The sequence below is a fragment of the Balaenoptera ricei genome, chromosome 8 (genome assembly GCF_028023285.1).
Source record: "Balaenoptera ricei isolate mBalRic1 chromosome 8, mBalRic1.hap2, whole genome shotgun sequence".
NCBI lineage: Eukaryota > Metazoa > Chordata > Mammalia > Artiodactyla > Balaenopteridae > Balaenoptera > Balaenoptera ricei.
Genome location: NC_082646.1, coordinates 15,219,264 through 15,246,084, shown reverse-complemented (window position 1 = coordinate 15,246,084; position 26,821 = coordinate 15,219,264). Strand labels below are relative to the sequence as shown.

Sequence of the window (26,821 nt, the reverse complement as noted above, 5' to 3'; positions counted from 1 at the left end):
ATCCAAGATTATAAAATGAGAGGTTTTTTTTTTTTTAAAAGACACAGGATGTCAAGCCAAAACAAGGTATGTCATATCCTAGAAAAGCTCTTCAACAAGTAACACTCCCAGATCATTTCTACTTTGCAGGCTCTCAGAATGCATTAAATGTTTCATAAGTTAAATGAATGTTTTCTAAGGGAGAGCAAAGAGTTTTACTAAAGGAGATTCCAGTGCTTCCCAAACTGGTATTATATTTAAGAATGTTTGAGGCTGGCCTTCCAAATATACTTTAAGTACTATAAAGCTATAATAATTAAAGTTGTACAGTATCGAAGCAAGTAAAGACAGCACATCAATGGATTAAAAGAATTCAGAAATGTACCCAAGTATCTGGAGATTTTGTAGACAAAGTAGCTTTTTAAATCAAGAGGGAAAAGATGGATTATTTAATAATATTGTGTTGGGACAGACAACAAACTAGACATCTGGGGGAAAAGATAGATTCATTCACTCAATAAATGGAGGGCCTATTACCGGCCAGCACTGTGCTAGATACTAAAAATAACAACAAGGGAAAAACTGCACAATCCATTGCCCTCAAGGAGCTTCCAGTCAAAGGGAAGATGAAAGCCATTAATAACGACAAAAATGAATGTAAACCTACAACTCCAATAAATTCCAAAACTGATTCCCTTCTCACCTGGTTTAAACCAAAATGCACTCCACGTGAAACAAAGATCTAATTTTAAAAACAAAACCATAAAAATACTTGAAGAAAACATGGGTAAATATTTTTATAAGATTAGGATGAGGAAGAAAACTGAGAAACCTTAAAGTAAAAAACAAAAAAAATCTGACTACATGAAAATGTTTACATTTCATAGTAAAAAAAAAAAAAATACACACACACATACACTGTCGAGACAAACACAGAAACATATCTATAATATTTTAATAGGTAACTAATTTCCCTAATATTCAAAAAGCTATGCACATTAATGAGAAAAAGCCAAAAAGCCCAAAAGAAAAATAGACAGGACACAGATAATTCCAAGAAAAAATACGAATAGCCAATAGACAAATTAAATGATAGTCAAATTCACTAATAAATAACTACAAACTAAGATGACATTTTCTTACCTGTCAGACTGACTCCCTAAAAAGATGGTTGGTTGCCAATGCTTAAAGAGAGCAGAGGAGCACTGTCATACACTCTCAGCTGAGTGAATTAGCTTGGCCTTTCTTGGAGGGCAATTTAGCAACATTTATAAAATTTTAAGCACTCATACTTTGACTCAGGCATTCCACCTCTAGTGAATTATTCTATTAGATTACTGAGAAAATGAAGAACTTCGTTTCTAACATTGTATATATCATAATGGAAAAGAACACATAACTTTTGGGAGGTTTACTCTAGGTTGGACCTAATAAAACACTTGTATTTTTTTTTTTCTTTTTTAGTTGTGGCTCGCAGGCTCTAGCGCACAGGCTCAGTAGTTGTGGCGTGAGGGCTTAGTTGTTCTGTGGCATGTGGGATCTTCCAGGACCAGGGATCAAACCCTGGTGTCCCTTGTATTGGCAGGCAGACTCTTAACCACTGCACCACCAAAGAAGCCCTTTTTTTTTTTTTTAATTTATCTCTTTATTTATTTATTTGGCTGCAGAAGATCTTCGTTGCGGCACGCGGGATCTTTAGTTGTGGCATGAGGGAATCTTATAGTTGCGGCATGAAGGAATCTTTTAGTTGTGGCATGCAGGATCTAGTTCCCTGACCAGGGATTGAACCCGGGCCCCCTGCATTGGGAGCGTGGAGTCTTAACCACTGGACCACCAGCGAAGTCCCCAAAACACTTGTATTTTAAAAAATTAAATTGAATCTGAGATTTATGAGTCTTTTGAATAATAAACAGTGCAAAAGCAAATAGAAAACTAGTACAAGCATACAAATATAAATGTGCAGAAACTGTTAAGTGACATATAATTTGAAATAAAAAAATAAAAGCCGGAAACAACCTTAAACCTATCAATAGGGCACTACTTAAATAAATTATAGTATATCCATAAAATGGAATACTCTGCAGCATTAAAAAGATTGAGACTAGAGCAAAATGTATTGATGTGATAGAATGTGGAGATATATTATTAAAATAAAAAATGAGTAGCAAAACCACTATATATAAAATAAACAACAAAAACCTGTATAGCACAGGGAACTATATTCAATACCTTGTAATAACCTATAATGGAAAAGAAGATATACATATATACTACTGAATCACTTTGTTATACACCTGAAACTAACACAACATTGTAAATCAACTATACTCCAATTTAAAAAACAAAAAACCAAATAGCGAAGAAAACATTGGCAGTACATTCTTTGACGTTGATCTTAGTAATATTTTTTGAATATGTCTCTTCAGGCAAGGAAGCAAAAATAAATAAATAAATGAGACTACATCAAACTAAAAAGCTTTTGCATAGTGAAGGAAACCATCAACAAAATGAAAACGCCACCTACTGAATTGGGAGAAGATATTTGCAAATGATATACCCAATAAGGGGTTAATATCCAAAATATACAAAGAACTCATACAACTCAACATAAAGAAAACAAACAACTCAATTAAAAAATGGGCAGAGGATCTGAATAGACATTTTTCCAAAGAAGACATACAGATGGCCAACAGTCACATGAAAAGATGCTCAACATCACTTATCATCAGGGAAATGAAAATCAAAACCACAGTGAGATATCACTTCACGCCTGTCAGAATGGCAGGTCAAAAAGATACGAATAACAAGTGTTGGCGAGGATGTGGAGAAAAGGGAACCTTCGTGCACTGTTGATGGGAATGTAAATTGGTGCAGCCACTATGGAGAACAGTATGGAGATGCCTCAAAAAATTAAAAAGAGAGCTACCACATGATCCAGCAATTCCATTCCTGGGTATTTATCCAAAGAAAACAAAGCCACTAATTAGAAAAGATATAGGCACCCCTGTGTTCACTGCAGCATTATTTACAATAGCCAAGATATGGAAGCAACCTAAGTGCCCATCAACAGATGACTGGATAAAGACGTGGCATATATATATATATATATATATATATATATATATATACACACACACACACACACACACACACACAATGGAATATTATTACTCAGCCATAGAAAAGAATGAAATTCTGCCATTTATGACAACATGGATGGACCTAGAGGGCATTATGCCAAGTGAAATAAGTCAGACGGAGAAAGACAAATACTGTATGATTTCACTTACATGTGGAATCTTAAAAAATAAAACAAATGAATAAACATAACAAAATAGAAACAGAGTCATAGATACAGAGAACAAACAGGTGGTTGCCAGAGAGGAGGGTGGGTAGCGCAAGAAGAGAAATAGGTGAGGGAGATTAAGAGGTACAAACTTCCTGTTGCAAAATAAATGAGTCGCGAGTATGAAATGCACAGTGAGGGGAATACTGTCAATAATTATGTAATATCTTTGTATGGTGACAGATCGTAACTAGACTTATCATGGTGATCATTTTGAAATGTATAGAAACAATGAACCACTATGTTGTGTAACAAGAACTAACACAGTACTGTAGGTCAATTGTACTTCAAAAACAAACAAACAAACAAACTCACAGAAAAAGAGATCAGATTTGTGGTTACCAGAGAGGGGTAGGGGGAGAAGGAACTGGATGAAGGGAGTCAAAGCTACAAATTTCCAGTTATAAGACAAATAAGTACTACTGATGTAATGGTACATGATAAATATAATTAACAGTGCTATTATGTTATATGTTAAAGTTAACAGCATATCCTAAGAGAAAGGATTTCACAAGGAAAAGGAACTTTCACTTTTGATGTTATTTATTTTGTAGAGTCTGATTATTTTATAAGACACATGTACCAGATAGATACATAGATAGATGTTTTTAAAGAGACTTTGCGGCTATAAAATGTCCTGGAAAAGGGAGATCTATCCCAAAGTGAGAGAAAGGTACAAAATGAGTACAGAGGAAAATATTTCAATAGAACATATAATTTCAGAGTTAGAATAACTTTACAAATAAGGAAACTAGAGCATCAAAATTTAAAACCTTTGTGCTGCAAACAAAACCATCACAAAAGTGAAAAGACAACCTACAAAATAGGAGAAAATATTTGTATGTCATATATCTGATAAAGGACTTATATCCAGAATATATAAAGAATTCTTACAACTCAACAATAAAAAGACAACCCAACTAAAAAAATGGGCAAAGAATCTAAATAGACACTTCTCCAAAGATCTACAAATGGTCCCTTAGCACAGAAAAGATACTCAACACCATGAGTCATAAGAGAAACGCAAATCAAAACCACAATGAGCTACCACTTCACGTTCACTTGGATGGCTAAATCAAAAAGAAAGAAAATAAGTTTTGGTAAGCATGTGGAAAAACTGGAACCCTCATACATTACTGGTGGGAATGGAAAATGGTGCAGCCATTTTGGAAAACAGTTTGGCAATTCCTCAAAAAGTTAAATATGGAATGTTTATGATGCAGAAATTCCACTTCTAGGTATATGCCCAAGAAAAATTGAAACATATGTCCACACAAAACTTTGTACACGAGGGGCATTCCCTGGCAGTCCAGTGGTTAAGACTCCACGTTTCCAACGCACAGGGCACGGGTTCCGTCCCTGGTCAGGGAACTGAGATCCTACGTGTTGCTCAGTGTGGCCAAATAAATAAATAAAAGAACGTAATCTAAAAAAAAAAATTTGTACACGAATGTTCATAACAGCATTGTTCATAATAGCCAAAAGTGGGACTAATGCAAATATCCACTATTTCATGAATGAATATACAAAATGCAGTATATCCATACAATGGAATATTATTCAGCCATAAAAAGGAAGGAAATTCTGACATATGCTACAACATAGATGAACCTTGAAGACATTATGCTAAGTGAAAGAATCCAGACACAAAAGGCAATATGTTGTATGATTCCATTTATATGAAATGTCCAGAATGGGCAAATCTATAGAGACTGATTAGTGATTGATTAGGGCTGCAGGAGGCAGGTTGAGGAAATGGACAGTCACTGCTAATGGGTCACTTCTTTCAAGAGGAATAAAAACATTCTAAAATGGATTGTGGGGGACTTCCCTGGTGGCGCAGTGGTTAAGAATCCGCCTGCCAATGCAGGGGACACAGGTTCGAGCCCTGGTCTGGGAAGATCCCACATGCCGCAGAGCAACTAAGCCCGTGCGCCACAACTACTGAGCCTGCGCTCTAGAGCCCGCGAGCCACAACTACTGAAGCCCACGTGCCTAGAGCCTGTGCTCCGTGACAATAGAAGCCACCGCAACGAGAATCCTGCGCACCGCAACGAAGAGTAGCCCCTGCTCGCCGCAACTAGAGAAAGCCTGCGCACAGCAATGAAGACCCAACGCAGCCAAAAATAAATAAATAAATTTTTAAAATAAATAAATAAAAATAAAATAAAATAAAATGGATTGTGGGGACTCCCCTGGTGGTCCAGTGGTTGCGAATCACCTTCCAACGCAGGGTACACGGGTTGGATTTCTGGTCAAGGAACTAAGATCCCACATGCTTCAGGGCAACTAACCCCGAGCACCGCAACTACCGAGCCCACGTGCTCTGGAGCCCGAGCGCCACAACAAGAGAGATGCCCGCATGCTGCAACTAAGACCCATCGAGCCAAATAAATAAATACTTTTTAAAATAAAAAATAAAATGGATTGTGGTGGGGAATTCCCTGGCGGTCCAGTGGTTAGGACTCTGTGCTTTCACTGCTGGGGCCCGGGTTCGATCCCCGGTCAGGGAACTAAGATCCCGCAAAACGTGCAGCGCAACCAAAAAAGGAAAAAAAAAAAGGATTGTGGTGATGGTTGCACAACTCTGTGAATATACTAAAAACACTGAATTGGGTGAATTGTACAGTATGGGAATTATATCTCAATACAGCTGTTGAAAAATATACATTAAAAAGAAACTGGAAGGGACTTCCCTGGTGGCGCAGTGGTTAAGAATCCGCCTGCCAATGCAGGGGACACCAGTTCAAGCCCTGGTCTGGGAAGATCCCACGTGCCGCGGACCACCTAAGCCCCTGCACCACAACTACTGAGCCTGCACTCTAGAGCCCGTGCTCCTGTACAAGAGAAGCCCCCGCACTGAGAAGCCCGCACACCGCAACGAAGAGTAGCCCCCGCTCGCCACAACTAGAGAAAGCCCGCGTGCAGCAACGAAGACCCAGTGCAGCCAAAAAATAAATTAATTATTATTATTATTTTTTTTTTAAAAAAGAAAGAAACTGGAAGCCCTATGGGGTTAAGTGACCTGCCCAAAGAGAGCTGCCAGGCTAGTAAAAACTGAGACGTGAAACACGTGCCCTGACTCCCACAGCAATGCTCAGTGCATCACTTAGACTGCCTCGAGCTGCTCTGATGGGCCAAAAAGGTTCCCCAAAGACTGGAAAAGCAGAAAACACTGCTACTAGCGTAAGGAAAGGAAGAGAAATTTAGGTAACACAACTGAAATGTTGTTTTCAAATTTTAATGTGACTCCAAAATTGATTCTTGGCCTAAAAGTCTAAACACCATTGATAGAAGAGGTTGTGACTTAGTAAAACAGTACCCCTTTTACTAAGAGCTCAATCAGAGCAGGGCACGGGATGCAGCTGCTGGCTGAAAAGGAAGAAGGAAAATGAGATGAGAAGAGGCAGCAGGCTGAAATCACCGGCCACTCTTCTGCATATGTCAGAGGCCAATGGCTAACAATGCTTCAAACAAGTCTTATTCTTGAGGACTGTGAAATCCTGTACTGAGATCCGAAAGTATCATCTCAAAACTGAATTACCTTCCAGAATTACTATACACATATAAGATATTTAGGAATAAAAAATGAACATGGTATCTCTGCAGCTAGCTGACTTGGACACAAAGATCACTGCTGGAATACAACTGCCCCATTTGACTAGAATAACAATATCACTGTTGATGCAGAAATGGAAAGTAAGCCAAGAACATACAATCACTAAAAACATTATTTTGAGGGTTTAAAAAAATGAGCTACCAAAAAACCTCATCTATTGTCAGAACACTGCTTATGCAACACTAGAACATTTTGACAGAAGGAAAGGACAACAGCAGGCAGGAAGCAGAAAGAAAGAAGTAAGAAATCCTGCAGGTGCCCAGCTAATCCTAAAAAGAAACACACAGCTCTACTCCTGCCTTCCACAATAACAACAATCCTGTTCCTTGTGGTATACGAACCAAGATTTCTTTTGCCAGGAACAGAAAACAACTTACTACATGAAAATGTCAACTTGTTCCATGGAACGCTACCCTGGCAGTGAACAGATATAAACCTTTCAAACTACAAAGTTTTGGCTGTTTCCTCAACCAAATTTTTAACATCACTGGCCTATTGTCAAATTCAGTCCAGTTCATGCAAACTCTAACACAAGTGGACAAAAATACTACTCTGAAGTATACACTATAAATAAAAAACTCTATAAAATATCTTGTACTCAAATTTCTAATAATTTGGCTTACTTATAATTATAAAATTAATGTAGAAGTTCTCTTAACCCACCACCTCTCAACCAACCTGCCGAAATAACTGATGCTTCCCCTTTCCTCTGTAAAACAACTGGGGCCCCAGCATGCAAGCTGGCCCCAATTAATAGCCACTCCCTCTACTCCTGGATATTTCTGCTCCCATCCATTAAGTTGCATGCTTACCAAGAATTAAATGGTTTTCCCCAAACCTATTTATACCAGTTGTTCTTGTTATTATAGTAATGCAGTTTAATTATCTATGTAAACGGATGAGAAACCCGGGAGAAAAGAAAGACATGTTTCTTTGAAAACTAAGTTGAAAGCTTAAAATGACTTGGTACAGTCAAATTAGATGTGGATGAGACAAGTGTAAAAGACTAGGGGGAGAGAATCAAGAACTCGAGAGATTCTGTACTCATATTGCTTCACAAATGCCTTCAAATTCCTACTCTGCTTTAAAAAAGCAAAACAAAACTGGAAATCATAGATGATGAACTATGGGTAGGTTTAACACAAACATGATGAAGAACTTCAATCAGGACATCAATATACAGAGAAAGGTCTACATCTAAGATTAGTGAATGTGTTTCTTAGACAGATTGCAAAGAAAAAGAAAAGGAGGGTAAATCTATAGAGTAAAACAAACAATTTTTTTAATACAAAACTTAAGGGACATCAATCAATTATAATGTATGGACTTTATTTAGACCCTGATTCAAACAAACAAGTGGTTAAAAAAAGAAAAAAATATATATATATGTATACACATATATATACATATACATATATATGACAATCAGAGAAACTTTAACACTAATTTGATACTTAATGACATTAGAGAATTATTGTTAATTGTTTTAGGTAGGATAATGGTACTGTGGTTATGTTTTTTGAGAAACAATCCTGGCCTATTTAGAGATACATGCCAAAATATTCACAGATGAAATAAGATTCTGGGAATTGCTTCAAAATAAACTAGGGAGAAAAGAGAAGCTGGAAGTGATATGGGTGAAAGATGGGCCGTGAGGTAATAACTGCTTACGCTGGGTGATAGGTCGATGGGGGTTCATTATATCATTCTTTTTAATTTTGCTTATGTTTGAAATATTCCATAATAAACACTTTTTGAAAAAGATTAGTGGATTAATGCATATTCACATTTTAAATTAAAATAAAATGTTAAAAGTATATATGCATCATTATTTCTGATTTCCCTGCTTCATTCATTTCTTTCCCCTAATTAACTAAGCAAATCATAACCCAAACTTACTGTATAAAAGGTCTTCTATTGGAGATAAAAGAAAAGAGCATATTGTCAGATGCCTAAAATACAGCAGTGGTAACCCCCAAACATTCTAAGAACAATATTCCACATGACCCAATTACCCTTGAAAACCTCGTAAATAACGCATAAAGTACAGTGCGTAAAGTAAATACAAACATAATAGGACTGGTGTATCACCATATTTATTCACATAATTATTTCCTTTACAATTTCCTCACCATCTTTTTACCATTAAAAAAAGAGAGGAGTAATTTACAACCTTCATCAATCTCTGAAATTCTCACTCAGGTTTACCGAAGGATAGTTATTTAAAAATCAAAGATTCAGGTAATCAGAGTCTTTCTCATTAACCTTTCTTCTCTCCTTCAGCAATTTCTCCAATTTAAGTTTATGTCTCTTTGTGAAAGACTAGGAGAGAATGATGATTCATAAAAAACAACTGAAAAGGTTAGAGTCACACGTAACTCTTTTCATTCCTCGTCCAGGTTTGGTTCAGGGAGGGAAGGATTAGGCAGCTTGCTCCAGCCCTCTTTTAATGTGTCCCATACCTACTGCCCTAGGTTTAGAGGTGCAGCAGGGACTTAAAAGCCCTACACTCCCAAATAAGGAGGGCAGAAGCGGAGACAAAATAAAAAAAGATTTCATTCACTTCTGGGAGGCTAAACCCTGGCACAACCTTTCTGGAAAGCAATGTGCCCATATATGAATCAGGTATCTTAAAAACATGTATACCCTCTGACCCAATAATTTCACATCCAACAATCTATCCTGAGAAAAAATCAGAAATGCTTCAAAGATTCATGCACAAAAATGGTAATCACAGAAAATTTCTAACAGTGAAAAACTGGGAAGAACCTTAAATTATGAAAAAGGTTAAAAAAATAATGGCAGTCATACAACAGCAAAGTACACATCCATTAAAATTGATGTTTACAAATAGTTTCAAATGATGAGAAAATGCTTATAATGATAAGGGGGGAAGAAATAAAATAGTATATCAATATGATCTCAATTATATATTTTACAATATTAATAACTGTTGCCTCTGGGGGGCAGGATTATGGGTGATTTTTTTCCTTCTGCTTCTTTATAATTTTCTGAGTTTTCCCAATTATAATCAGAAAAAAATAGGGCAAGGTGGTAGAAGTGAGCCAGTAATAATAAGCAACTGGGTTGAAGTAAGAGAATTTATGCTCAAGACCTCTTGTATTCCTCCTCTATCAGGTCCCGGCTGCGAGCATTCAACTGCTCCTTTAACTTAACCCTTTGCCCACCCTGACAAGAATAACACTTATCCTCCTGTCTTCTAGTATCAGCAGCCGCAACTTTTTGCCTACAGATGACAGAAAAAATACTATTTGAATGAATCCATTTAAGGTAAGGACCAAGAAAAGTAACCTATTGAAATTAAGGACCAGTGACAGAAAAACAGTAGTTATTTTAATCAGATCACTTAGTATAAAGAAAAGAACAAGTCGTAACTCCAACAAAGAGTGTGAAGTTATTTCAGGAAGTGCCAGCAGCCCAAGACAGCATAGTGGGTCTGCAAAGAAGAGGCTCCTAGGCAGAAGAGGGAAAACAAGGCACTGGCTGACTATACTGACTGTACCCATGAGACCTTCTCAAGGAAGTAACCCACTGGGAGCCTGTATGTGTAAGAACCTTCTCCTTAAAATAAGGGGCTTGAATTTAAATCGCAGGATTTACTTTAAATTATACTGAACTTCTTAATAATGAAAGTTTGAGATATGCCAAAAGTAACTTGCCCAGAAAGGCTGTGAAATCTCCTTACCTAGAGATTTGTGAGAAAAAGGTAGAACATTATTTTTCTTTAACATCTTAACTGGAGATAGAAAATTTCAATAATAAAATTCTAAGATGCATTAAGAGTATTAAAAACAAACTCAGCTCCCATTTTTTTTTTAATCCTTACATTCACTCACTAAATGAGTATTTACAGGCATCGTAGTAGGCACTGGGAATACAACAGCAAACAATAGCTTAAAATCCCTGCCCGCATGGAGCTGACATTAAATTATCACCCTGTGCCTCCTAACAAGCTTTAAAAGTTAGGTATTTTCTTCTTTTTCTTTTTAAGTAAAATGATTTTTAGAAATTTCAAGCATGTAAAAACACTGCCAGAAAACAAACAGCACCTAGCATTTGGACTGATCCAGAGACGCCCTTAATAAATACTGGGGAAACAAGACTAAAAAACTGTGTCTGAGGCACTGGGGTGGCAAGCAGACAATTTCACTATATACGAGTTTGCACTTTTTGAATTTTGTGCCATATATCATTCATTCCTAGTTTTTGATAAACAATTTTTCAAAAGCTTATTGGCTGGATGGATGGAATGAATGAATGAAAAATTTCTTCTCCAAAAAATTCAGTCTCAAGATATGTGGTTAGTTAACCTAAAATTTCACATTCAATTCTTCTGGAGGGAGCAAAGAGAAGTAAAGCCTACTGCTGGTAAGCATGGGCTGGAGCTGAAACTAGGCAGAAATTTGAGGATTTCTCAGAAATTCCTAATCAATACCTAAATATAGGTAAAAGTACCCAAATGAGTGAGCCCAGCCTACACAGGGGAGCTTAAACAGGCGATGGGTTTGCATCTCCTTCCTTTTCAGTTTCTGGGAAATGAGACTGAGTATTTACAATCTGATTCCTAACTCTCTGACAAGCTAAATTCTGAGAAGAAATACTTATCAGTGTGGCCAGAGACTCCTGGTCTACAGTGGATCACACACCTCCTGAACAGAAATATGTTCTAACATAACTTCGCCACAGCTCATCCAACAGTTTTGTCCTTAGCTGATGGAATTTTACTCTGAACAGATCCAAAAGAAACCCTCTCAAGCAAATTCATCCACGACTGTTGAGGGCTTCTCAGAGACATTGCCAAGGCCATTATACACATTCCCATGGACAAAAGTCCATGAGAATGTATATAATTTTCATCCTCTGGATGTTATCAGTCATCCACAACACAGCATGACTACACTATTATGCCAGAAGGGACCAAGCTACTATTATAAAGGAGGTCGGGACTCACCTGATGGGTGAGGTCATTCACCTGGGGAACAGGCCAAGCTCTTAGATCAGAAACTAGAACCACATAAGAGGAGCCCTAGATAAATGGTTCTCTTGGCCCTCACCTGCATCATCAAGGTATGTATCTTGGTGACCAGTTCTCTTAATGAGTTATAAGATGGCACCATCCCGTGGAAACTGGTAGTGTTCTGGTAAATAAGGAGTCCATCTAAGAAATGTACCTTCAAAGACAGACCAGACCAACCCAACAGAGCAAAAGTATAATTACTCATGTTCCCTGAGTGTGAGCTAGATATAGTGGCAAAAGCAAACTATGTAAGGTAGACTGTGTTTACGGTCATTGCTTTTTCTGTGTTTCTTTCTCTTTTTACTTCCTTAGCATTTTGAAAGGCTTTTTTGACACCTCAGTCATGTCAAGGGAGCATCAAGGGGCATTTGAGTAGGAGACTGAAAGGCAAAGCAGTGTACCCGTGGAGGACTGCAGGTAAGTGACAAGGGTGATAGAGTGAAACAATGCCATAGGACAGGTTAAATACAGTGTTGGTATATCCTCTACTTGGAAAATTTTCCTCTCATCATGACTTCTCATCTTTGGAGTTTGTTTTAATAGAGAGGATAAATAATCTTAGACTTTAATTAGTAGGTGTATCTTGTTTCTCTAATGAAAGAGTAAGTATTCAGAGGGCAAGGGCAATGTTTTCTATGCTTGGAGGAGTCAGGGTAGAGTTAACTAGGAGTAGGGATACCTGGATTCTATTTCTACCTCCCCCACTAACTAGCTATAGGATTCTGGGCAAATGGGGGGTGGGAGAGATACAGAAGAGAGCTGTGAGTCTAGCAGATAATTGGTCTAAACTACTTTGATGGCTCCTAAAAGCCTGAGATTCTAAATTCCGTTAAGTCCATCTTTCTAGACTCTAGAAAAGAAAGAGTTGGAATAGAACATCTCTAAGATCTTTTTTTAATACATTAATTAACTCATTCATTCATTCATTCATTCATTCTGTGTTGGGTCTTTGTTGCTGTCCACTGGCTTTCTCTAGTTGCGGCAAGTGGGGGCTTCTCTTTGTTGCGGAGCACAGGCTCTAGGCACGCGGGCTTCAGTAGTTGTGGCACGTGGGCTCAGTAGCTGTGGCACGTGGGCTCTAGAGCACAGGCTCAGTAGTCGTGGCGCACGGGCTTAGCTGCTCCGTGGCACGTGGGATCTTCCTGAACCAGGGATTGAACCCGTGTCCCCTGCATTGGCAGGCAGATTCTTAACCACTGTGCCACCAGGGAAGTTCCCCAACATGAGTTTTTAAAAACATAAATCAGATAATGTCAGTGCTCTGCTTTGACATCTTCTGAGGTCAGTCCCCTGTTTCATACCCAATTCCATAAAATGGCCTATAAGACCCACATGATCTGGCCCCTGTCTAACTTTCTGATCTCATTCCTTACCATCCTTTCTCTTGTTCACTAAGCTCTAGGCACCCTGACCTTGGGTCTAATCTTTGGACAAACCAAGTTCATTTCTACCCCAAGGCCGCTGCACGTGCCATTCCTTCTGCACTGAATATTCCATTTTCTGAATCTTCCCAAGCTGGCTCTTTCTCATCATTCAGTTGTCAGCTCAAATATCACCACCCTGGAAAGGCCTTCCAGCACCCTGCCCCAGACACTCTCTAGCCCATTTATTTTCTTCATAGTATTTGTCACTATATAAAGTTATTTGTTTACATGTTTCTTGCCTGTCTCCTCCCATCGGAAAATAAGTTCCAAGAAGGAAAGAGCTTTTTTTCTCTTTTGTTTTTGGGGTACTCGAGAGCCAGAGTAGAACCTGACACAAAATCTGCATTCAGTAAATATACGTTGAATGAATGAATGGACAAGGGAAAGGTTCCATCTCTGTGCAGAGAAGTTTTAGGTGTTTTTTAGACTTACAAAGGCTCTGGTAAGAAGATCACATTTCTTTTTCCTTCCAAAGCATCCATTTTGTTCTCTTTTATGCCAGGAACTAGAAAACATTAGCCACATTGATGCTTGGAAAATGAAAACAGCACTTCTGGCACAGAAATAACTAGTCTGGGCACCTCTGGCTTGAGCCAGATCTATGACTTTCTAGGGAGCTGGCACCAAAGTCAGAATGTTAAAATAAACAGTTTTGATGCTGAAAGTGGAATACTGGTATTTCGACTCTGGAAAAACGAGTCCAAATCAGTCTTAGCTCTTCACAAAGTTTCAACAAACCTATCTCAAAATGAAGTTAGTTGTCTTTCAATAGTCATTTCTAGATTATCTAGGGATGGAACTATCCTCCTCAAATGTAACTAATATAAATCTTGCTTTCAATTTCTTTTTGACATAATTCTCTTTTCTATTTACTAATGAATCTTGTTTTCAGCCTTCTAACGAGCACAAGCACCATCCTTAGAAGTGAAAATAATACTACTGGCCCACTTTGAGCTGTCCTCCTGGTGGAAATGAGTTTGCACTAAACCGCACAGCACACAGATGTGTCCTGGCTCGTCAGTATTTGGAAGGGGTCAGGGAGCACAGTGGTTTTTCTGCATAATATCTACAGTTAAGAATCCTGACCTTGGCCCTCCGAGTAGCGCACCCTGCACCCAAGTGCAAGTGTCTCCTTAAGCTTGTAGGAATATTTCTTCATATTCTCCATGAAATTCAAGGGAATCTCTGGAGAAAAGACTGCATTCAAACAAACTCTGTTCTGTCACCAATCTGACAAAGTGTAGCTACACAAACACCCTGAATATTCAAGGCAGCCCAAATAAAAGCCAGTGTTAGTCACAGTTTTCATTAGACAAGTCTCATAACTATTTAAAAAGTTTAATGGAAAACTATATTTTTAAATGTCAATCGCATGAAATTAGCCCATAGTCCACAGGAATTAAATCCACTCTCTCAAAGAGGCACGTGAAATAATAGCAAACTACTTTTTTAACCTGAAAGCAGCACATCATCAGGATGACATCTACCTACACAAAACAAATGGCACTCATGAACTATTCCAAAAGGGTGAAAAGCAAACAAAGGGGACTATGTCTTACTCATTTTTGTTACTATTGCATCTGATGATGATGATGAAGAAGATGGTGATAACATTTACTATATACCTACTATGTGCCAGGTACATTTGTTCTAAGAGTTTCACATATATTATCTTACATAATCTTCATAACACCCAAACTTGTGAGGTAAGTACTATTGTTATCTCATTTCATAGATGAGGAAATCCAAGCACAGACAGGTTAAATTACCCAGCTATTATGCAGCAGAAGATCCAAACCCAGGCAGTCTCAGCCAAAGCTCAAGCTCTTACCACAAACCAATAAACAGGCAGGTGATATATCAATATATTTGTTAAAATACATTTTTTAAGTATTTGACCAATGGCTTTTATAGCCATGTATACTCCTTTTTTAAATGCATACAAAATATATCTACTCTTCGTTCCCATTCATCCAACCAGTGAAAGTATAATTAGGTACAGGCAACCAAATAAGCAATTGAGAAAATCTTTTCTTTTTTTAATCTCTTTAATATTTTATAGTGTCCTACCAAAAGAATAGGGCCAGAGAATCTCAGACCAAGGCTCCTCCAGAAAAGGGAACTCAAAGAAGGTAGGACAAAGACAGCCAGGGTGAGCTGCTGACCAAAGTATGTCACAGATGAATATTCTCTCCTGTTAACTGTTCTGCAGTGACGCTCCAAGCACTGCAGTGCTGCCAATATTAAGTCTGAGCTCATGAATGCCGTGTTGCAAAAGTCACCAACAGCCAAATAGGAAAATATTTCCCTTTCTCTGCTGATTTTATTCATCCCAGAGTCCTGATCTAGGAGGTTTGAGAGTTAACAGAATTTGGGAAAGGGCCAGCTTTACCACTTATTGTTGGACGGAGCACAGTAGCTTAGTCAATAAATAAAGTTTACTTCAGCCTCTCAGTCCATGGAATAGGTAATGTGTGTAAGAAAAGGTGACCATAAGTATTGCTTTGATGTTCAGAAAACACCTACTACCTAACCTCTTTCAGACAACACAAATATCATCTGAATTACCTAAGTCTGATGATTATATATGGTTATAGGAAAAACCTAGACCATTCAATGGCCTACAGGGAGAAAAAGGAGAAAGAAAAAAAATCACATACCTCCAAAAAACAAAACAAAAAAATGATACATTCTGAAAAGAGATGGGGAAAAAAAATAGCTAGCTCTCTTTGGTTCCAAGTGACCTGACTGCAGAAGTAAGATAAACACTGCAGTGCATGGGAGAAAAATCTATCTACCTGAGTAACGGAACAGCAGCTTCTGCCACTGCCAATACCCAGGCACCTTCCTTGCCATTATATAACCAAACCATGGCCTCAATAGGCCATCATACTGTATGGCAACAGTTGTTAGACACATCTGAGCTGTCAGCATTTGAGAAACCTTTCCAAAGTGGATTCAGATAAGCATGAAGCAGGCCAAAATATGTTGATCATTTACTCAGAGCACATGACAGCTCCTTGTGAATTAAGCTTCACTCATGTCGTCAGAGTAATTTAAGCAGAGAAACACAGGGTGCCTATAACTGTAACTAGGAAATTGCACACCGCTACAGAAACACAAATGAGTGCTGGTGTGGTCCTGTCACACATGCAACTCATTGTCCAAGCCATTTCAGCCTCATTCAAGATTTTGAATATTTCCATACATAGGAATTGCATAACTGCACACCACAAATGATCAAAGAAAAAACCAACATAAACAGTGACACCCATTTATAAACAAGCTGATGTTTAAAATGCTGCAGTCCTAAAGGATACCAAGGACTTTGAGAAAAACTTAGACACAGACACACAGACACACACAGACACACACACAGACACACAGACACACACACACACACACTGGAAAATTAGAAAGCAGGGAGACCAGCCATAATTAGCCACTGGCTTTGCTGACTACTGAAGATAGAAATGTCTCTATTATATATAAAGCCAAGAATCAACTGTTTGCAATTACATTTACAAAAACATTCAACCCTCTCTGTCACAGATTTTTTTAATCAATATTTTGGTGTATCCAAGGGCTGTAAGATACACAATTCTTTAAATCAGAGATACCATAAACCAGGCAACCAATTAAGTTCATAGAGTCTGTCCCCCAGAGGTCAGAGCAAAATAATCACAGGAGCTCAACGTGATTACTTAGGTAGGAGGGGTAGCCGCGGAGAAAGGAAATACCAAAACAAGGAACAAGGCTCCAACAACTAGAGCTGTTTGTAAACATAAATTTGGCTTGGCTAACAGTAAACACAACTGGAAACACTCAGGGGGGCAGAGATGCACCAGAGTCTTGGCTCAGTCTACTCCCCGCCGGGGGGCTGAGGAGAGCGCCAGGAAACCTGGGACTTTGGGATCTCATTCAGCTCAGACCTGCAGACTTGAGGCCCTCTGATAGACACTGACAAAAAGGCTGAAGGGGGCCCCCCAGAGGAAGCGAAACTGACCAATCAATTTTCCACAGCCACCCCCCCAAAGCCACCCTGCTAAGAAGGGCCCCTTACAGTCTGACAGAAAGGAGGGGAAAAGGGACTTCAGGTCATAAGTGAGCAGGAGACAAGGCAGAGGTAAGTCACTGCCTTCTGAAAGCAAGGGACTGCCATAAGAGCAGAAACAAGGTAGGTGACAAGAACCAGAGACTAGGCTGAGGAGGTGAGGGGAATTGACACGGCTTTGGTAGGAAGCAGCAGCAGCTGTTAACAGTTCTTCATTAGTCAGGGTGAAGGAAACACAAATTGCAGCTTTAAATATAATGAATGACTACATCTAAAGTATTCATTCAAGTGAGAGACAGAGCAAAGAAAGAAATTCGGAGTACAAATGGGCTTGTGAGTCCTGTCAAAATCAAACAATTCCTCCTCCTGTCTTCGATTCCAATACTTCCAATGAAGAAGACCACAGGAAAGAGCTAACCATATTTCCTCCAAAAATGAATTTTCTATGTAAAATGTTAAATGTATATGGATATGGCTTCCTAATTGGCCTTGCCCAATTTCACCACCACAGCTCCACAAATCCCTTGGGAACCAAAGGGCCCCATGAGTGTCTGGGTTCCTCACACACCTCCTCAGTCACCAGGCTTTCCCCTCACCACTGACAGCCCACCCTGGGCTCTATAAGGCCCACAGTTCTGGACCCTCCAACAACTAAATATAACCAGCAATCCAGCTCTCCCAAACTGTTTAACCCCTGAGTACCTAGCGCCACCACAAACCTGGGCCCCCTCCCTGGGCCTCTGTTCCCTGACCCCCTTCCTGCAGAAAAATAAAGTGATTTTTTTCCTCCATATTTCCCCATTTTTTTCATCGCCTCCTCCAATAATCCTGTCTGTCCTCAGACTCCCATTCCCACCATCTATCAGTCTTGGACGATCAAATGCTGATTGGTGCCTCTGTCAAAAGGTACCAGGTCCCTCATACCTCCCAGTACCCTGTACCCACCACATACCCCTGGTACGTGCCCCAGCTATCCTCGTTCCCCTCATAACCTCACATCTGCGGGCTGCCGGTTTCACCCTTGTTTTCCCCCATCCTCCGGGTCCACATTTCCTATTCCCCTGCCCTCATCCCCTTAGGATTTCCTAACTGCTGGTTCCAGAGGCTTCTTAGCTTACTGTCTCCTGGCTCCGGGAGAGTTGCAAACCTCTTCTTTCCAATCATCCCTTCTACGACCCTCCGCACAGCCCAGGGAGCCCCCTCCCCATCCCCGGCTCCCTAGTTCCCCAGGTCCCCGCGCTCAGTGGCCCCCTGCGTCCCCTCTGCCGTGCAGTTACCCTCTCCCGGGTCCCCCGGTGTCCCCCACCTTCTGCTCGCCCTCTCCGCACTCTCACCCGACAGCCCCCTACCCGTTTCCCCGGTCCCCAACGCTCTCCCGAGCCCCGCTCCCCGCGCCGACCCCTCAGCCTCGGTGTCGCGGGGCTCTCCTGCGCTCGCCGCACTCGGACGGTCCCGGGCCGCGCAGCCCCGCCGCCGCCCGGTCCCACCGCGCCACTACCTTGGCCTTGGTGACGAGGTGCGTGGCCCGCTTGACCACAGCGAAGTTGCCCTTGCCGATGGTGCGGTCGATCTCGTAGTAGCCGATGCGGGCAGGCACCGGCCCGCGGGAGGCCGGGGCTGAGGGACGCGGCGGGCCAGCCGCCGGGGGCACAGCAGCGGGGGCGGCCGGGGGCCCCGAGGCGGGCGGAGGCAGCAGGCGGCCCGCCGGCCCGGCTCCCCCCGCTCCGGCCCCGGCAGCCCCGCCAGCTCCGCTCGCCGCCGCCGCCGCCATCTTGTTGTGCAGTGAAACCTCCGGGGCCGCGGGGAGCCGGCGGGGGGGAGGGGGGGAGGGGGCAGAGGGGCGGGAAAAGAGGTGGGGGGGAGCCGGGGGACGTCACTCCGGGAGGCGGAGCGCCCGGGCCGCCGGGGCCTGGCGCCATGGCAACCTCTCGTCACGTGCCGACGCGCGTCACTGCCTAGAGCCATGGCAACCGTGACCTCACCGGCGAGCTCGACCTTCCCGCGTGGGCCCGGTTCCTCGGGTGTCGGCTCCCGGGTGCCCCCCTTCGGGGAGGAGACAGTGGGCACCGCAAGTGTGCCAGCAGGTTCCAAGCCGCCGCAGCGTTGCCCGAGTCGGGGGGTGCTTATGCCTGACCCAAACCCTCCCTCGAGCCCCCCGGAACCGCTAATGTGACCCCTAGTGTGACCTCTGTCCCAATTCGGCAATCACCCAGCCTCCTTTAAAACAAAGTATTTCCTCATCACCAGAAATATTAGCACTGTCCCACTTTAGCCCTTGAGGCCCCAAAGGCAGGAATAGCTACAGTATCGAAGCAACTGTAACCAAGTCGGAAGCGAGGCAGGGGAATTCTTCAGTAAAATTCCTTCCTCTTACAAAACCCAACTCACCCGGTACAACCACTCTAATTGTCACCGAATGTAAAGGAATGGGGAAATTAGGATTTGCGTGTTCAAGGGCGGAGAAACCAGCCCAAACACGCATTCCAGTCATTGGGTGGGTGAGGGCCAGAGCAGGGACGTCATTTTCCTTCCTCCCACCCCGTCTCTGAATAAGTCTATAGCTAGATGATTGTCAAAGAAGTGCCTGCGTCCTATTTCTGTCACTTGTATAACCCTGATGAAGCCGTGGTGCGCATTGTCCAGTGAGTCACATCATGGTTAAATACGTTACGTCTGTTGGGCAAAATAAATAAGTAAATAATAAAATAAAAATTCACCCTTACCAGCGACTCTCCAAGGACATTAAAGGTGATCAAATCAAATTCCAGCAGTAAATCTCATATCCCTTTTTCTTCTCTCCTGTGTATCTGTCATTCCACACCCTCCAGAGCCCTCACCAACTCCCAGGTTTCCCCCTCCTTCCCCCCCCCCCCCCTTTATTAAGTAGATGGGCTTTAACAGCTTCTGGTAGGGCCGGGGAGGAGTAGGCTACTGGGCTATCAATAACAAGATGGTCTGGTCAGGCAAGTGGGGAGGAGGGAAGACTGTGAGCACTCCAGTGCTGAAATGTATTCCTCCTTCCGGTCCTGACCCCTCCACATCTATGTCTCTCTCGATGGCAGAACTGTGTTGTCAGGTCACTGCATGTACAATAGTAAAAACTGACACCCAGGGCACTGTGAAAGTATGAGAAGCAGAGCCCCTATTTACTCTCTCTGACCAAAAGATGTTTACTAGCTCTCTGATTCCCCATCTGACTATGAGTAATGGCTGGGACGAGGACAGGACAGGGAGGTCCTTCCACAATTGCCTTGAATCAATTCCCTGGTTGCTGTTCCAAATTACCAACACAATTAACACTAATTGGCTTCTTTACTAGCAAATAAGGATAAGGATGAAGTGGTCCTCAGCTTCTTGCAGTGGTTAAGCCCTTTCATTGGTTGAGCTCATTCAATTGCAGATAAATGATGGCATGTGGCCAGCCTCTCATCACTTTGACCCTACTCACCTGCCTCGAACAGGGACTGTACATTAACTTGGGTGCTGGGCCCCAGGGTCCCAGTTATCCTATCTCCCTAAGGAAAGGAGGAGGATGGGGGTCTCAACAGAAAACTTATGAGCAGTAAGGCAAGGGGAAAAAATCTTTTGCTCCGACGGCTGCAGGAGCAGCACTGAAACCATTCTCATAGCAACTTTACAGCCCCTCCTCCACCGGTGGAGATCATTTGAACATCAGGTACGGCGACTTCTGCTGCTCTCTGGAGGGTGTCAGAAACAAAGAAGCCTCTGGGGAGAAACTAGAAAATGGAGCGTTGGTCTAACTTCCCAGAAGAAGAGGTAGGCAGCTCACTCTTGTCCCTAGTAATGGCCAGAATGTGTATGCTGTGTATTCTGTGATTTACGCTCTGTGCCTGTATGGATAGAGGCCAGTAGATGCCGTGTCCTATTGAGACTTGGACAAAGACTTGCTGGAGATTTCCCTGAAGAGTCCTCTTTGGTGAGAATAATATGGAAAATTAGAGAGGGGATTGATGAATGAAGATCATCAGGGAAAAAGGAAAACAGTTTAGATGTATGTATTTAATAATTATTTGTCGAATACCAAGAACTGAGTTAAGTTTGGGAGGAACTCACAATAACAACAATTTGCCAGGCACTATGCTAAGCAGTTTATATAACTGAACTTACTTAATCTTGAACAACCCTGTGAGACAGAATATATTATTATCCCCATTTTGCAGATAAGGAAAATGAGGCACAGAGGGATTAAGGGAGTTGATCACGGTCATAGGGCTAGAAAGTGAATCCTAGAATTAGGATTCAAACCCAGGAAGCTGAGATCCTCCCCCACTGGATTATAAACCCTGTCAGAGTAGTAGCTAGTAGTAAAAGTAGTTTCCCCCAAAACTCAGTTTAGACCCAGGGAAGAAGAAGACTTGGAGAGTTCTGGAGAACAGGGCAGAGCAGGCACCGAAGCGTATCAATAAAGAACAACAGATAGCAAAACTGATTGAAGTGATGGCTTTACTTGCAAGTAGCTCCATGAAGAGACTCACTACTTATCGTGCAGGAGTTTTGCCGCCCTTAGAAAACAGACGGGAAAGTGTGTTCCTGCCCTGCTGCAGACTCAGAGGGGTAGCTTGAGGGCTGGATTCTCGGGAGTCCTGCAGTCCAGGGCGGAGACAGAGAGCTAGCCGCCACCCAGCTTCCAATCCACCACCATAACCAATTCGCTCTTTTCTGGAAAAGCAAAAGATAGATTCAAAGATGAAAATGAGACATTTTCCTCCATAATGTCATTGCGTTTTGTTTCTAACATTTGAAAAGGGCAAACCAAGGCATTCTTGATGGATATGATAGGCCCTTAGGAACTTCTGGACGTGATGCAAAACCTCTGAGGACCTAAGGTCTGAGTGGGGAGTGATATAAGCAGTGGGAGGGAATACGTTAACTCTTTTATGATTTTAAAGGCCCACTTAGCCTGTCTGCAGAGCAGTTTACCAACAACCCGAAAGGAAACTGCAGCCTCACCACATAACTCCATAGATTCTCAGAGGCATCGGGGCCTTGAAGAAAGTCTAACCCCTCACTTTACATTGTCCCAGCTCATTACTGCTCTGAAAGAAGCTAGCATTATATGAGCATTCAGTGACACAGAAGCATTATTCAGAAATTCTGTATGACAAAAGGCAACATCATATAATGTTTACATGCCACGTATTCCCAAACAAGGCCATTATTAACCAGTTATAAATTCTATAAATTCTGCCGTCACACAGAAATCAGGTCACTGTTGGATACACATTGTCAGGACACTCAGTGTGCCCTGGTCCTCGGGGTGAGCTGAAGGTGCATCTTCTCTCTGCTGGGGCAGTGCTCTGAGTTACCACCTCAGCTGTGTGGCTCTTGCCTTTCCTTTCCTATCCCAGACCAACCTAGTCATGACCACGTGCATCCTCTGGGTGCCCAGAAACAGGTCTGAGCAAAGTAAGTACATAGTCTCCTGCTGTAAAGTATCTTGGGGAGGGGGCTTGAGAGCAGCTTTCAGTCAAGGATTTTCTGTCCTGCTTGCCTACATTTTTCTTTTTAATGGAACCATTCAAGCTACTAAATGAAACATAAAAATTACCCTTGCTACTCTGCATATGTCCTAGGATACGGTTTAAGCATTTTTAGATTATTATTAAATAATTACCCTTTAGATCATCCAAAAGATCTTTAAGTGTGATTTTTTTTAAGGTTTTCTGCATTCTTAGATGTGACTATATTATCATCTGGGATCAATGTTTTCCTCAGGTAAATACACCTGTGGTTTTGTAAGGAAAATCAGTGGGAAAATATATTTAATAAAGAAAAAGAGTTCATTCAGAACAACTTTTTTCACAAAAGGATATGATCCTTAAAGTAAGTTACACTTACTCTGTGATCAACTACCAAATATTTATACTAATTAAAAAAATATGTTTGGGACTTCCCTGGAGGTTCAGTGGTTAAGACTCTGCATTCCCAATGCAGGGGACACAGGTTCCATCCCTGGTCAGGGAACTAAGATCCTGCATGCTGCACATCTCGACCAAAAAAAAAAAAAAAAAATATATATATATATATATATATGTTTAACATTTTCTTTCTTTCTCTTAAATGAAAAGTGTGATAATCAACAAATATTAAGATTTTGGCATATTTGGATCCTTTTCTTTCCCTTGAATATAGAAGTGTATCTCAATTCTAGGAATTCACCACATTTCACAGAAAATAAAGGCACGCTTCAAAGGTCTACGTTAGACAGAAGTTATTTATTTCCCTGGCTCTAAACCGACAGAACTGCAGCTTTCCTCTTTTCACTTTATCTTCACATCTCTCCTGACTACAAAGCCATCATCTCTGCTACACCTGCCTTGGGAATTGCCTCTCAGTTTTTAGTGCTCACCTTCAAACAGCCTTGCATTGTTTTGGTAGACACTACAGAAACACAATTTTTACGGCAGCTTCCTTGCATTATAATTGGGGTTTGCTTAATTTTTCTACCAGTTTTTCCAGCTGTTGGTTAAGAAAAATTTATACTATTGGGATTGATTTCTGTAGATAGCTAACCTACCTTCGATTGCTTCATTGCCACCACAATTTTCCTCAGTTAAACTAGAAAATCCATCATCTGCCTCTAAGGCCGAAAGTAGCCCTCTCCCTTGTCTGCAGCGACACCTGCTGGTCAAAGTTCTAAACTACATGATTCCTAGCTGGACTCCCTTTTCCATTCCACTTAGGCTTTCTAGTCCTCTCTGTTTAAACTACAGGCAGTTGAAAACCACAATCCCACAGCAGGAGCCAGGAAGCTGGAATCCAAATGGAAGCCGGCTCCAGGAAGCTGGATGTCTTTATGGCCAAATAGAAAGTACAGTGGGCTAAAGTTACAGTGGCGCTTTGGGCTGGGATAACAGTCCACAACTGTGGCTTTGTGCCACCCAGGGATGTCTCCGGTTATCCCTAGAGTCCTCGTGGCATTTTAAAAGACTTCTTAAGGATGAAATTATTTCTGTTTGTTCTTATTTTTAAAATAATTTTATTCTTTTGGCATGTTTAAAGGGCAGCCTGGAATAATGAGTAAAAAGAGTGAGGGTTAGACCTCGCTTAGGCAGTTAGACCTAAGCTTTCCAGTGGGCTTTTCCACTTCCAGGTTCATCTCTGAGCCTCAGTTTCCTTTTCTGGAAAATCACTCCTACTTCGTGGGGTCTTTAGAAGAATCAACTATCATAAATACGTAGAGGAACCTGGATTAGAGTCTGGTACATAGCATGCACTCAAGTATTAATTTTCTCCCTCTCAGTGCTAAAAGCATATAAACAATAACATGCTGCTTTCCAAATTACTTTCAAAAGATTAGGAAGACTGAGAATAGAATTAGGGCTATAAAAATGGATTAACTTCAGAGTTAAAAAGAGAAAATTATAGTTTTAAATGTTTTGGTTGGTTGACTAAGAATGTACAGTTCTGTCTTTGGAGGTTGGACATATTTGTGTTTATGGTGCAATTCTATATGTCCAATGAAAGCACTCTCACAGCTTCATAAAGTAGTTATTATTCCACTTTATAGATGGTCAGTTTACTTGACCAACCTGATGATTGACTCACACAGCCAGGACGCGGTGAATCTGGAAGCAAATCCAGGCCTTTGAATCTCCAAAGTGAGTTGTCTTCCCAAACTTGAGAGTATTCCAGTGTCTATGGTCTGTTTAAAATAAAAGATGCCAATGATTTTTTTCTTCTAAAATTTATTCAAAGTATATACGTAAGAAAAATACTACAATATTTTTATCATTGCTATGCAACAGTCTGAGAAATTGTGTGCATTCCCAAACTTTCTGCAGAATGCAAGTGCTCTGTGAAAACACTATAGGAGCTCTATGAGAAAGAAAAATTCAATCCTGGTGGCATTTTTTCCTTCTAAAATTCATTTAAAACCATATACGTAAAAATTACTGATTATACTTATAATAATGTCTTTATTTTATGCAATAATCTGCCTTTAAGAAACTAAACACTTGTATGTGGTTTTTAAGTCTATTTTTCAAAATAAAATTAAAACACCCTAATTTCTTTTTATTTTTAATTAAGATGATAACATTGAGTTAAATTCTAAGTTAAAAATAGGGGCAAGATATGATGAAGTAGGATAATAGGGTTTAACCTCCGACCCTACCACAACTCTAAGCTCTGAGTTGAGCCACATTCCACTAAAAGCTGGATGTGGAAACCAAAGTAGGAATCAAATCCTTCGTCCTTAATTTCATACCAATTTTAATAACAACTTTGATTTCTCTAGAGATTTTTTTCCTGTGACTTCCAAGCATCAAGTATTTATGGATTTATTGTTTAGTTAAGTCCAATTCAAAAACTCTTGCAACCTGGCAGCAACTTCTTTTTCAGCTTCTCAAGTTTCGTGTATCTTCCCACCCAACCCTTCTCCACCCAGGAGTGCCGTGGGCTCCTTTCCTGTCAAAGTACATTCTGCACTTTCTCCTTAACTTTTGCTCCTGCTTCTCCTTGTGTTTGGAATACCCTTGAAGCTCACCCATCTGTTACCTGAAATTCTACTACTTCTTTAAAGCACAGCTCAGCGCAGGAATTTTACAATCTCCGTAAAAATTAGTCACAGCATTTTTTTTCCCCCCTGGGGCTCCCAAGCATGAGTTCACATCCTGACTCCACAAGGTATTAGTTGTGTGATCTTAAGAAAACTATTTAACCTCTCTGGGCCTCAGTTCTTCAACTGTAAAATAGGTATAATAACAACACCTATTTCACAGGAGTATTGGGAGGATTGAATAAATTGCTACATTTAAAATACAGTAGTGATAATTGGTGCTCTACAAATGATTGCTAAAATTATTATTATTATTAATCTATGGTAGCATTTTTAACAGCCTAACTTATTTTTAACAGTCTAAGCACTTTACATGAATGGCTCTCTAATTAAATAGCAATCTCCAGATAGGCAGGAACGTATCTGTTTTGTTAGCTACTATCCAGGTCTTCACACTGTGCCTGGGACACAATAAATACTCAGTAGATATTTCTTAAATAAATTAATGCCTCCCCGTTAAATTGTGATTTCCTTGAGGCCAAGGACTTCTGTATGTTCAGAGCATTTCTTCATCACTTTATTTCAACATGTACAGAATCTAACGCAGTGCTGATACCTTGTAGCACTCAGCATATACTGGCAAAAGTAAAGCAAGAGAAAAATAGGAAAGTTTTATCCGAAAGTGTATACTCTCTCTCTTCTGAGAGTTCAGGCAGACATGACTGGTGCTCTAGGGCTGTCATCCAAAATCTAGCTTTGTTCTGAACAGTTTATCTTGCAGAAATGTGGGGATCCCAAGGCACTTCTTAAAAAGCCAAAAGAGGGTTTCCTTGGTCACGC

General features: G+C 40.9%; 1 protein-coding gene and 1 long non-coding RNA gene across 8 annotated transcripts in view; both read right to left on the bottom strand.

Annotated features, from left to right (window-relative positions):
* Positions 1-19,263, bottom strand: part of SIK3 (SIK family kinase 3) — a 247,800-nt gene extending 228,537 nt beyond the window's left edge. For all 5 annotated transcript variants that reach the window (XM_059930341.1, XM_059930343.1, XM_059930342.1 and 2 more), the window contains exon 1: positions 18,959-19,263. In XM_059930341.1, coding sequence (XP_059786324.1) covers positions 18,959-19,231 — 273 coding nt within the window. In that variant the 5' untranslated portion in view covers positions 19,232-19,263. The remainder of the gene's footprint in view (positions 1-18,958) is intronic.
* A 2,663-nt stretch (positions 19,264-21,926) lies between these two features.
* Positions 21,927-26,821, bottom strand: part of LOC132370393 (uncharacterized) — a 44,304-nt gene continuing 39,409 nt past the window's right edge. For 2 of the 3 annotated variants that reach the window (XR_009504552.1, XR_009504553.1), the window contains 2 exons: positions 25,014-25,126; positions 21,927-22,140 (listed from right to left, as the gene is read on the bottom strand). This is a non-coding gene — a long non-coding RNA (uncharacterized LOC132370393). The remainder of the gene's footprint in view (positions 22,141-25,013; positions 25,127-26,821) is intronic. The other variant, XR_009504554.1, reaches the window with a different exon arrangement.